General features: G+C 52.3%; 1 protein-coding gene across 1 annotated transcript in view; it reads right to left on the bottom strand.

The window, feature by feature from the left end:
- TUNAR (TCL1 upstream neural differentiation-associated RNA) overlaps positions 1 to 9,678 on the bottom strand; it is a 54,211-nt gene extending 44,533 nt beyond the window's left edge. The window contains exons 1-3 of the mRNA XM_065906468.1: positions 9,556 to 9,678; positions 8,831 to 8,895; positions 8,215 to 8,568 (exon numbers count right to left, since the gene is read on the bottom strand). Of these exons, the coding sequence (XP_065762540.1) occupies positions 8,215 to 8,226 (12 nt within the window). The 5' untranslated portion in view covers positions 8,227 to 8,568; positions 8,831 to 8,895; positions 9,556 to 9,678. The remainder of the gene's footprint in view (positions 1 to 8,214; positions 8,569 to 8,830; positions 8,896 to 9,555) is intronic.
- Positions 9,679 to 12,807: the final 3,129 nt, after the last annotated feature.

Here is a 12,807-nt window from a genome sequence, read left to right as displayed (position 1 = left end):
ACCTCTGCCTTCTCAGGGCACATCAACCACTCTAATTAGTTACAGGTAGTCACACGTTACCCCAACCATCTCTGAGTCTCCTGAAGACAAAGAGTATCTTGCCTGTCTCCATCCCCACACCATCCTTCCTGATGGGCTCTTAGTGATAGCCTGGTCCATGTGTCTACTACAGGAACGTGCAAGGTGGATGCTAAGAGTGAACATCCTTCCTTCCACGAGATTCAAGGAAAAGCACGTACCATGGGCAGGACCCAGAAGGGTCTGAGGTTTGCATGGCCTTTTTCAAACAATATGCTGCCAGGCAGACTGGCTTCAAGGGACCCTGAATTAATGCTGTGTGTTGACTCATCTAAGATCATCTTTATATCTTCCATCTCTATACCAGGTCACGCACTCAGCTCTGCTTGGAGACAAATCTTACAAAGTGGTCCATCTCTCCCTCCTACTCAGCACACAATATTTCTGAGTGCGGTTTGCTTCACACAGGCCCCAAGAAAGCCACTCTGATAAACCTTCCATCTCTTCCACGGTAGAAGACAGAGGCCAGAGGACTCCAGCCCAGGCCTCACTGTTCCATCTGCACGAAAGCAAGAGCCAGAGTCAGAGACGGAAGCAAGCAGGCCCCAGAGCCGCTGCGTCTCCCGTGTATGGGGGGCCTGCGATGATGCTTGGACAAAGCTGGTGCTCTGGGCATGCTTCTGAAGGAAGAGAAGGAGGGACAGCAGACCCGCCCCCTGCCCCCCCGGGATTAACTGTGGCTGAAGAAACATCTCGCCCAGTGGAAGGAACGGTCTCAGGGTATTTCTAGAAAAATTCCTCTGGAAGAGAACTCCAGATCCACTTCGATGATCCCATCTGATGAAGAATCACCCTGTAATACGGTGCTCTGAGTTAAAGGGCTGCTCCTAAAACAACTTGACGTGGCAGAGGGCCTGGAAGCTGAGACTGGCCCCGTGAGCGTGACAGCGTCACCTGGAAAAGGTTTCAAAGCCGTGGGGGCATGGAGCATGGCAGCTCATCAGGGCTGCTCCCCACCTGCTGAGCCCCCTTCCTCCCCAGCCCCCAGGTCCCGTGGGCTCCTGGAGAGTGACAGGGCTGCGGGCAGCTGTGAGGGTTTCAGGAACAGCCTGGAAGCCAGTATGCGGCTAGAAGCGGAGAAGCAAGGGGTGGGGGCAGGCGGGGCCCGACACAGGGCCAGGTCATGCAGGGTCCTGGACACTGTCCCTGTCAACGCTCTCGGGGACACTGGCAAGCTCCGAGCAGAGAAGACCGCGATCCTTTAGGAGGCTCCCTCTGGGGCCGCTGGAAAACAAACTGTCGAGGGTGGTGGGGGACCAGAACGAAAGCTTCCGAGAGAGATGAGAGCGGCCAGGGTGGAGGTGGAGAGACAGGTCAGCATGAGTCGGGCGCCGTATTCTAGGTGTTTGGCAGCAGGAAGGGGCATGAGTGATCAACAACCTGCAAGAGCTAGGGGTTCTCGCTGGCTTATTGCTCCCGAGATAAGAATTACCAGGAAGGTGCTAAAAATACAGATTCTGGGTCCCCACCGTCTGAGGCTCTGACTCAGTAGGTCCACAACAAGGCCCAGGAATCTGTATTTTAGTAAGCTCCCCAGATGCTTTCATGGAAGTGGCCCCTGTATCCCACTTGGGAAAAACCCTACATTATGACTCAGTCTTTGAACTTGACAGCCAGGGGAGGGTCGGAGTGGGATGGAGGCTTGTCCCCAGGTGCCCAGGTGAGATGACAGAGGGAGCCGGGCTAACAAGCAGGCCCCCTGACTCCCAGGCTGGGCCCTCCTCACTGGCTTCCTCGCTCCACTGCGGATGGGCAGTGGTGCCCTCCCAGGCCTACACGATCCATGCACAGATATCCTGCAGCTGTCCATCATCTACCAGTCTGGCCCCAATGCCCAGCAGTGCCTAGACAGAGCTGGTGTACAACAGATCTTTGTTCAGCCATTGATGATCAACACCTGTCCGATGGGAGAATGATGGGGGCGGATCTCAGTGATCAAGCAGGACCAGAGAGGCACAGAGGATGGAGGAGACGGCACCACTCCTGGACAGATGGACAGAGCAGCTCTCCAACTCCACAGGGATGTCCTGGAGCAGGCCAAGGACAACCAGTCCCCGTGGAGAAGCAACCTCAGCAGCTACAGAGATTTTCAGACCCATGTTATCTTGGTAAAACTGTGAAAAGCCTCAGCCTTCCCTTACAGTGAACAACAAGTGTATCCTTCCACTCCTGCCTTCCAGGTGGAGAATGCAGGCTTCCATGTCTCTCTTTAGAGTTTAACGCTGCAAAGCCAGGCTAACTCTCTTAGAAGTTTTCATTACAACCCTCTCACCGAGTTAACAGGAACATGTGCTCATAAACTGTTTCTAGTTTAGGCATGATGCTCTCAAGGCAAAGAGAAGACTTGTCAATATCAATCATTAAAAGATGGTGACTGTCATTACCATCTAGCTTATGAATTTTAAAAAAATCAAGACTCTTTCAGTGGGGAAGGGGGCTCATGTTGAGGCCAATGTGACTTGCGTGGTTTATCTGTGACAGAATGAGACAGTCTTGGTCAGGCTCCCAGACTATATTAGCAGATACAGGCTCAAAAGCTGGGATGACGGAAAAACAGGAAGCCCTGGGCATTCCTTATGTGTGCTTCTGCTTGGAGGTGCTAAATGAGGCATACAGAGAGGCTCATCACAGTTTATTAAGAAACTGAAGCAAGTGAGAATACACAGACCCTCCCCAACACCCTAGCTGAGCTGTGATTCTGGTTTCAACGGTGCTGAGTGCAGAAGCATTCAGCCTAGCAAATACTAAGACAAGTCCTCGAAGTCTACCAGAAGGGTTTGCAAAGGTGCAGGCTTTTTAACCCCATGTAAGATTTCATTTACACTTGTCACAAGTCACATATGAAGATGGCATGAGACATCTAGAATTCTCGAGTAAATTTATTCTGTGATTCTCGATGCTGGAAATGGATGTTAAATCATTTCTACTTACTGGGCCCCACATAGCTGTTCATAGAAATCACCAATCAGAGGCCAGGGGCTTTACTGCCTTCTTGCCTCACCCCCCAAAGCCTCTGTATAGCCACTTTTGCATTCTCTGTTACTGAATAACCACAAGTACTAAAATTCTGGCCCAGAACTGAAGCTACCAGGAATCTGTTCACTCAAGGTTTGGGTGCAAAAGGTAAAATCTCTATTGGTCTCACTGGGGACAAGTCATGTAATTTCTAGTTCACCAAATCAAAAACACTGTGCTGGCTGCTAAGATATTTTGGTACTTTACCGACGACAGATGAATCACAAAAAAGTTTTTCAACTCATTCTCTCTGCTTTTTCTCATTAATTACCTATCACAAAACTCGAAGCTCTTGGCACATAAGCTGTTTAGGAATCCAGAAGAGATGGAGGGAGGGTCCTTTTTGTTAAGACATCACCTGCTCTGATGTGGGCAAGGCCAGAATCAGTTCTGGAAGGAATTTAAACTGCTGGTGAAGAAAGTCAGCTTGAGTATCATTGCTAAAATGTAAGGATGGGTGGTTTCAATGAGCTCCCTTTAGCATCTGTAAACTTGTGCATTGCAGATGGGATTCTGGAATCTCCTGTCCTGGGTATGGATGACACTCTTCCAGATCTATGAAGCTATCAGCAAAGACGGCAGCAGCTATACTAACGTGGGTGGACTTCTGCAGGCTCCACCAAGTCCCTGCTATGACTGCATCTCTATTCCCGGGCTTGAAAAGTTCTTGAAACTGACATCCCCTCCTCCAAGTCCTGGAAATTCTTAAGTGCTGGAGGTGGACCTTTAAGTTCCTGTATATGTTCCTCCTACTTCCTTCTCTCCTTTGTTGTCTGGGGGAGGATTAACCCGTGTGGCATCCTGGAACCGGAGTCACACTCATTTAGGAAGCTTCTGTTACATAACTTTTAGTCCGTGTCCCTTTTTGTGAGGTGCAGGCTGGCAATGCCTTTCAAAATATCCCACGTGTCAGCCAGTGATCGCTCCCAGGGTGACATGGGACCTACAGAGCTATTTTAGCTTCCCCAGAAGAACCACCAACTCTAAACTTTACAGGGTAACACTCGACTTATTTCTAATTATCCTTCAAATCTAATACATTTGACACAGAGTTCAAAGAAATCCAACGTCTTGCATGCAGAAGTCTTTCAAGAACTAGATAGCTCCCCCCACCACCACCCATGTTACCTACATCAGAGCTACACGCTCTCTGTGTGACATGGTGCTACTTAGAAATTCGACAAGAAAGACACAATTTGGTTTCCAGACACACGGCAGCACCCGTGGAAATGAAGTCTGAGGGGCAAGGGTGGGGCGGTGTTTTCAACCCCAGCACTTGAAAGCGTGCTTTTTTCTGCCATTCCACAACTGTGAGACCCTGAGTGATGCACTACAGCTCTCAGAGTTCTGGCTCTGAATCTAGAACAGGGGTTCGTAAGATCTACTTTGCAGCAGAGTCGGGAGGATTCAATGTGTAAAGACTGGTGGTTCCTTTCTTCCACCCTCTTTATCTGACAACAATCGCAGCTTCACTAGGAATGCTGACCTCTGACCGCAGACTGCTTAAGTGTGGCAAGCCAGCCTGCCCAGGGAACCCGGCAAAAACACTACTGCCAAATTGAAGAACTTCTAACCATTTCTCAGCTTCAGCTGAACTCAAGGCTCTAATTAAAGTACTTTCCATTTTCAAAACAAGTGCAAACAGTAATTACACACTTCCCCTCCTACCTTCCAGGAACAGCCTAAAAAGACTACGGAGAAACCTCCATGGCCCCTGGACCTCGAGCTACACAGTTAGATGTGACATTTCTCCTACTCCATGGACCCAAATTACGTAAGGGCTCCTGCGGCTCCTGGCACAGGGACCCTAGAGAGGGTCCCGGCTCAGCCCTCTCAGATGCGTGCCGAGACTCCACCCCGCAAGGCGCCCTGATGGGGAAACTGGCATCACTGTTTTGGAGATGAAAAGTTGTTTCATCACATACTCGGGGTAGCGCTCCCCCTTAGGATAACCAATACAATTTTTTATAATGACCCGTTCTTTACTGTTTATACGGATGTTTAATAAGGAAACGTTATGTAACCTTAAAGCACAGAGCATTCTGGAGCTATTAATAACCAGCTGCATCTAGAGTCCGAGGACTCTTCGGGCTTAGAGTTGGAGCGGACCCCCTGGCACTAAAATACACACTAATATCCAAAGACACAAACATACACACTCACGGCACGGGTGTAAATGAAGACGCCAAGAATGGGGATGACTTGTCCAAGGTCACAAAGCCAATTAACAACAGAGTCAAGAATAAATCCCGGTCTCCGGGCCTCTGGAAGATGTTTCTCTTCTCTACACCTCCCATAGGTACCTATGTACATCCTTAACCCTGTACAAGTGCCACAGTGTCCAAACTGGGTTCTCACAACGCAGGGGCTAACCAGCCCTGATCAAGAGCTCCTGGTCTAAACACTCCAGTGAGAAATGGGACACTCACAAGGAAACATCTTGTTGTCATTCATTCGTGATAAGACCCCTCCTGCTCTCTCAACAGAAACATGAGGCACTGAAATATATCTGAACATGAGGCCATCATAGGTGTGGTGTGGAAGAGGTCTGCTTTAGAGATCTTCCAGCAAAGAAGTGGGTTTAAGACAAAGCAGAATCGAAAATGGATTTTGTTCTCAATCGCACACTTTCCCACCAGGAAGGTTAAAAAAAAAAAAAAGCAAAAAAATAAAGAACAGATGAATTGAAAACTATAGATGAGGAACAAGGGTAACATTTTCCTGTGGAACTTGGCTTTGGGTAGCAACAGCATGATATATGATATAAAAACTGTTCTCTCATAATTACATTATCATTTTCAAAAGTAACTTCATGAAAATTGTCTCTCTGCATTCATTTTTATTCAAAACCTCACCCGTTAGACATGAGGCATTAAAACACACAATGGTGGGAGATTAATATGCCCACACAAGACGCATTACTTGCCATTCACAGACCCTGCGAGCTTGTCAAAAATAAAAGCTTTGCTCTGGTTCTGTGAACAACAAACAGTTATAAAACCCACTGGGAGCTTAGTTTCTGGGGAAAAAAGGTGGGACGTGCCTGCTTCATTGGAGATTCAGTAACACTTTAAAAGGTTCATTAATCCAGATCTTTAAAAGACCTATGACAACTCCATTAAGGGCCCATAGGTCAAGTTGATGAATTTAGCTATAATCAACAGGCAAAGACTAAGTCAGGGTCTAAGCAGCCTACTGGCCCGTTTCGTGCGACAAATCCTCTGAATACCTGCTGAGGCAAGCGCCACCATTCGCTAATACAATCAGCAAACAGTGCAGAGAAGAGCATCTAAAAATCACTTTATTTCCTGGTATTACTGGGTTAGTCGGAGAAGGTTTTACCTTGCAACTATGATGGATTCCTTCTGGAAAGAACAGGCAGGTTCACCAGCTGGCTGCTTTCAAGCTGCTGGACATCCAGTCGACGTACTGTATTTCATCAGTTCTCAGAGATCAATGTCATCTCTCCAAATGCAATGCCTAACCCACCCCATAACCCCAATCTGGCACCCTGGGACGTTTGACAGCCATCACGCTTTAGCCCAATAAATAATCCACTAAAGCACAGCCCGGGCTTCACCTCCTGTGGATGCAACCTGAATTTTACAGCTCCCTCGGGCACCACGTCCTCCTCTTGGAGACCAACAACCTATTCAGTGTGGAGCTATCCGTCCAAACGTATGTGTCTGACCAGCTCACACACCCCAGCTCTGGCCTGTGACCCACTCTCCTCCCTCTTGAAGAATCATTTCATTGGAAGGGATCTGACGGTTCATCCAGTGTGACTCTTGACATTTTACTATCAGGGAAACTGATGGCCCTTCCTTGGCCTGACACCAGTACCATCCAAGTCCTGTAGACAACCAAGTCCAACATCTGCTGACTCAACCGATTAAACAAGCCACTCAGATCAGGACCACACGACTCTGTGCGGCTTCCCCCTTGAGGGTCACTCTGAGTGCACTTAAACAGACAGTTAAAAGCGACAAAACCAGAGAGTTGGGAGCAAGCAAAGGCTTCCGAGCTACATGAAAACCCCCTCTCCTTTTCTTCTGGATTGGGCTGTGGGAAGTTCTGCTGACAAGGAGGGCTGGCAAACACGAGCCAAGATGAAATTTCCAACAGGGCTGATTCCTACACCGTGGCCATCTGGGATCAGTCTGTTAAGTAACCATCTCCAAGACTTACACAACCAGGGGCAAGAGCCTTGATGAGCCCTCACCCTTTAGAAAGGTTCAGGACTCAGTGCTGAGGCCAAGCATGTGCTAGGCACATGCAGCACCGAAGAGGCACACAGGAGGATCCAATGCCCACCTTTGTCCCCTTTAAGAGGTCTGGGAGAAAAAGAATAAAAGAGAGAAAGCACCCAGGGGAACATCTCTTCCTCCCACCTGAACAGAAGGGGCCGAGCACTTACAGTTCACATTAAGGCTGAGCAGTTGCATGACGGAGGGAGGGATGAAAACGTACATGCCACCAGTGATTTATGTCATCCGAGCAGATACTCATCAGCACAAGTATTTTCACACAGGCGCAGCAACTCCAGACAAAAGCAGGTAGCAGGAGAGCTGGGACAGGTGTGTTTGTTACAAAGCGATCAGCTCTCCAGGGAGCGGGGTAAAGAGCTCCCTGGTTGACGATCCCTGGTTTGCACTTCCGGGCCCTGTGACCTTGATTAAGTCGTCAACCTTCCTGGGCCTCAGTTTCCTCATCTGAGCCAGAGAAGAAGGGGAACCCACTTCCTCGGGTGGTTTGGAGGCTCCCTACCCTGTACAGCCTGGACACCCTTTTCCAGGTCACTATACATGAGTCGTCTCCTTCCCACAAATGATGAGGCAGAACCCAGGTTGCCTATGTCATTATTTCGACCAAACAGGTCTCCTGCCTGCGTGTCAAGCCCGCATTCACTTCCCTGATGGCCCAGGGATTCACCAGGTCTCGAAGGCAGCCCCGGCAGTGTTCGGCCTCCAGGCAGGGCTTGGGGAATGATGGAATATAGGGGTTCAATCGGAAGCGCCCCGGGCAGGCTCTGGGTGAGTGGGGGCCGGGCAGGGGCTCAGAGGCAGTCTCCGGGGTCCCAGGCAAAGGGGCTTTGTTCCGGTGGCGGAGGGCCTGGCTTACCCAGCAGCGCATCCGGAGGCGGGCGGGGGGGCGCGCGGGGCACGCAGCAGAGCCACAGCCCGGCCGGAGCCCGGGGCGCCCGAGCCGGAGGAAGGCGAAGAGGAGGAGGAGGAGGAGGAAGAGGAGGAGGAAGACGAGGTGGAGAACCAGGAGGCGGCCGCCGGCTCCCGCCTCATTCTCCCGGGCACCGCCGATCCGCTGGCCGCCGCCGGCTGGGGCTGGCCGCCGGGCGCCGGACCCCGTGCGCGCGGCTCATGTCCCCGTCCGCCGCTGGCAAGGTGTGCGCGCAGCCGGGTTGTCTCCGGGCGGCGCCCCGGGGCTCCTCATGCCCCGCGCGGGGCTCGGCAGGAGGACCTCGGGGAGGCGGCGCGGAGGAAAAGAAAGAAAGAGAGAGCGTGAGTGCGCGCGGAGCTGCGCCCCGCGGGTCCGGGGGCGGCGGGCGCGGGGCAGGACCGCGCCGCCCCACCCACCGCGCCGCTGCGCCCGGCTCTGCGCGCCCGCCCGGTGGGGCACGGAGCCCCAGAAACTTTAGCACATGGCCGGTCCGGCGGCCGTTCCCCACTACCCCCTCCATCTCGCTCCCCCGTCCCGGCCCGGGTCCCCGAGAGCGGCTTACCGGCGACGACGGCGATCGCGGCCGCGGGGCGCCCACCCTGCCGCGCGCGGAGCTCTGCGCACCGGCTGGGAAGGAGGGAAGGGCTGGCGGCGTCGGGGTCCCTGCAGGGGAGGGGCACCTCGGCGGCGACCGGCCGCGCGGGTTTAAGGGAGCCGGGGAGGCGGGCGGCGTGCCAGCCCGGGTCCGCAGGCCCGGATGGGGGAGGGCCCGTGCGCCCCCCGCCCGCGGCGCCGCTGCTGACGACGCGCGCGCGGGTTTCCCCGGCCCGGGGTCTGCGGAGCCAGCCCCCGTTACTTAGCGACTCGCTCCGGGGAGCCCACGCTGACGCGCGCGACTAGCGGGGCTGCGGCAACCGAGCGAAGGGGAGGGGAGGGGAGGGAAGCTCCGGGGCGGGGAGGGCGGGTGGCCGCGGCCGGAGCTCCTCCCTCCGCCTCCCCTTCTGCGCTGGGGAGGGGGCCCCGGGGAAGACGTCCTCCAGCCCAGGCCTGGACGAGGCGGGGTGGGGGAAGGCCCGCACCGAGCCGGGGCGGATGGGGAGGGGGGCGCCGCGGAGATGCGCCTCCTCCTCGCTAGGGCTGCAGCAGCAGGTGGCGGCGACGTGGCCCGTGGAGACCCGGCGCCCGCAGGCGCGCGGACAAGGGCCGGGTCGGGCCGGGCCCGACACGCGAGGACTGTGGCAGCGGGCGCGTGGGTGTGTGCGACACGCTCCCACCCACGTGGCATACTTGGGGGCCTGGGGACGCGGGCGGAGGAGGAGGCTCCTCCTTCCTCTGGTCTCTCCGTTCTTCCTGGATTTTGGCTCCTGCGCTGCTCTGACTGTCTCTTCCTCTTGGAAGCCTGGGTCGCTCAGCTCGCTGCTCTGAGCTCCTCCTTCCTTAACGCCCAACAGATGACCCGGGATGTCGGATGTCAGGAACAGCTTCGTGGTGTTCAAACCAAGTCCGGTGTTGGAAGCTCCCCACCCTGCCGCCTCCCTGTATCCAGTTGCCCACATTGGGGGAGGCCCCTTTAATCTGACTCGGAGTACCTTCCTATTTTGAGATTTGGGGCCCCTCCAATTGCCTGCATTATGCGGAACGTGTCCTAAATTACTTCCCACCTTCCACAAAATTGTGTTCCTCCCCAGACCTGGTGGCTAAGTGCTAACATCTAAGGGGCACCGTAAATGTGAACACGCGTTAGCTGTAAGGGTACAGCCTGATCCTCTGGGAGACCCCCAAAATTCACCCCAAAGCCAGGGAAAGTGGGCAAGAGTTTGTGAGAGTCCTCATCGCAGGCAGAAACCTCTTTCCCGGGTGAAACAGATGACTTGTCCAGGTCCGCTGGGTGCCTCAGAGCAAGCAGAGCCCGGACCTCCCGATGTCCAAGCACCCACATCCCCACTGCCCCTCTTTAGAAGCTGGGTGCCGGCAGCCTCACCTCCTTCCTCCTCGGAGGACCTCTTATTCCTGCCGCCTCACCGCCTGGACCAAGCTCACACCCGCCTTTCACCCTACTGGCCTCTCTGGTGTGCCTGCCTGAAGAAAGAGGCAGCTCACCCACAAAGGAGAAGGGGTCTCCCTGTCCAAGAAAGCGCCGGCATCCTAGCAGGGGCCCTCACCAGGGCAGATCCCACCCCTGAGGGGCTTTAGAAAATACCATGGCCCAAGTGGGTTTTGTTGGCCGTGTGACAAGACTTTTTCCAGTTATTAGTATTACCACCATCATCATGAGTATTATTGAGATGCCAGTAACTCTTGTTGAAAAACCCTGCAAACCCATTCTGTATCTTAAGAGACAGAGGTCCAAGGACTTCCCTGGTGGGCTAGTGGTTGAGAATCAGCCTGCCAATGCAGGGGACACGAGTTCAATCCCTGGTCCGGGAAGATTCCACATGCCGTGGAGCAACAAAACCTGTGTGCCATGACTGCTGAGCCCATGTGCCTAAGAGCCCACGCTCTGCAACAAAAGAAGGTACTGCACCGCTACCAAGAGTAGCCCCTGCTCACTGCAACTACAGAAAGCCCTCACATGCACAGTGAAGACCCAGAACAGCTGCAAATAATAAGTAAAAAAAAAAAAATCATAAAAATGGAACAGAGGTCCAAAGGCAACACTTTCTGAGAAAACCACTTTGCACCGCAGCCCATGTCCCACAGTTGGGATCCAGCATCTTCTAGTGCAATCGAGAGCAACATTCCTGAATTTCCAATCAGTTTTTATGGGTGGTGGCAGCCTGGCAGCTGGTCTACAGAAACTCCAGAAGGACTGCTTCCTGGTGCCATATTGGCATCTGGCTCTTTCTTCAGCCTGGACTTTGCAATATGCAGCTCTAATTGGACATCTGATTTGGTCAGGGAGCCCAGTGCTAACAATAAATACAGGCTCCGAGCTTACATTCCATGCACAGCCTGTACCAGCCCCCGCCCTGTTCCAAGAAATAAGGCAGCCTGTGGGGAAATGTGATTTGACAGTATGAACATCTCATTCACTGTTCACAAAGATCTGAAAAATAATTGGCTTGTGTCAAAGTCAAAGCCAGCATGTCCATCCTTTACAGTGTGTGTGTGTGGGGGGGGGGGGGGGGCAGAGGGGAGCAAGAAGGCAACAGGCAGGACTTCCTCTGCATCACATTGTTATTCCTCACGCTTTTCTCAGTAAAGGTGGGGAATATACGAACACGTTGGGGTTGAGGAAGCTCGTGAATCCCCAGGACCATATCTTTCTAGGATGTCCATCTGCACTGCAGTGCAGGAACTGCTCCCCCAAATTTGTCAGTAGTGTCCCCTGGAGGTCAGGCAGAATGCTAGGCACTAAGGATGCAAAGATGAATTAGATAAGCCCTCTGGGTCTTCTTCAGGACATCTATAGAGGGCTTAACTAATGCCACGTATTAATACTAAGGGTCTTATCTACAAGAGCTCCTTTTAACCTCATTAACCCTTCTCTGCATGTGTGTGCTTCAGTCGTGTCTGGCTCTGCCACTCTATGGATTGTAGCCCACCAGGCTCCTCTGTCCATGGGATTCTCCAGGCAAGAATACTGGAGTGGGTTGCCATGCCCTTCTCCAGGGGATCTTCAAGGGGACCTAAGGATGGAACCTGCATCTTCTGTGGCTTCTGCATTGCAGGCAGATTCTTTAGCATTGAGACACCGGGGAAGCCCCGACCCTTCTCTGAAGGATGTTCTATAAGGTTATATACATTCCCTAAAGTCAAGCAGCTGGCAAATGATTGGACTTGGGAGTTGCAACCTGGTCTCCCTGATCCCCAAGTCCATGATCCTAACCATTTCCTTACTTTATCTGCCAGGCTAAAGAAAACTGGAAACAATAATATAGAAAATGCCTACTCTACATTTAATATTATAAATAAAGTGTGTGTGTGTGTGTGTGTGTGTGTGTGTGTGTGTGTGTGTGTGTGAAGTCACCAGGATTGTTCCTGGAAGAGTCAACTCTCAATAAAAGCGAACTATCGCCATCAATTCTGTCCTTTATTATGCCCATCTTTGCATGAAATGTTCCCTTATCCCTAATTTTCTGGAAGAGATCTTTAGACTTTCCCATTCTATTGTTTTCCTCTGTTTCTTTGCATTGTTCGCTGAGGAAGCCTTTCTTATCTCTCCTTGCTATTCTTTGGAACTCCGCATTCAAATGGGTATATCTTTCCTTTCCTTCTTTGCCTTTCACTTCTCTTCTATTCTCATCTATTTGTAAGGCCTCCTCAGACAACCATTTTGCCTTTTTGCATTTATTTTCCTTGGGAATGGTCTTGATCCCTGCCTCCAAGATAATGTCACAAACCTCCGTCCATAGTTCTTCAGGCACTCTATCAGATCTAATCCCTTGAACCTGTTTGTCACTTCCACTGTATAATCATGAGGGATTTGATTTAGGTCATACCTGAATGGTCTAGTTGTTTTCCCTACTTTCTTCAATTTAAGTCTGAATTTGGCAATAAGGAGTTCATGATCTGAGCCACAGTCAGCTCCCCGTTTTG

Source organism: Muntiacus reevesi, chromosome 15, assembly GCF_963930625.1.
Source record: "Muntiacus reevesi chromosome 15, mMunRee1.1, whole genome shotgun sequence".
Classification (NCBI taxonomy): Eukaryota; Metazoa; Chordata; class Mammalia; order Artiodactyla; family Cervidae; genus Muntiacus; species Muntiacus reevesi.
Note: the sequence above shows the minus strand (reverse complement) of the source record. Positions and strands in the feature narration are given on the sequence as shown.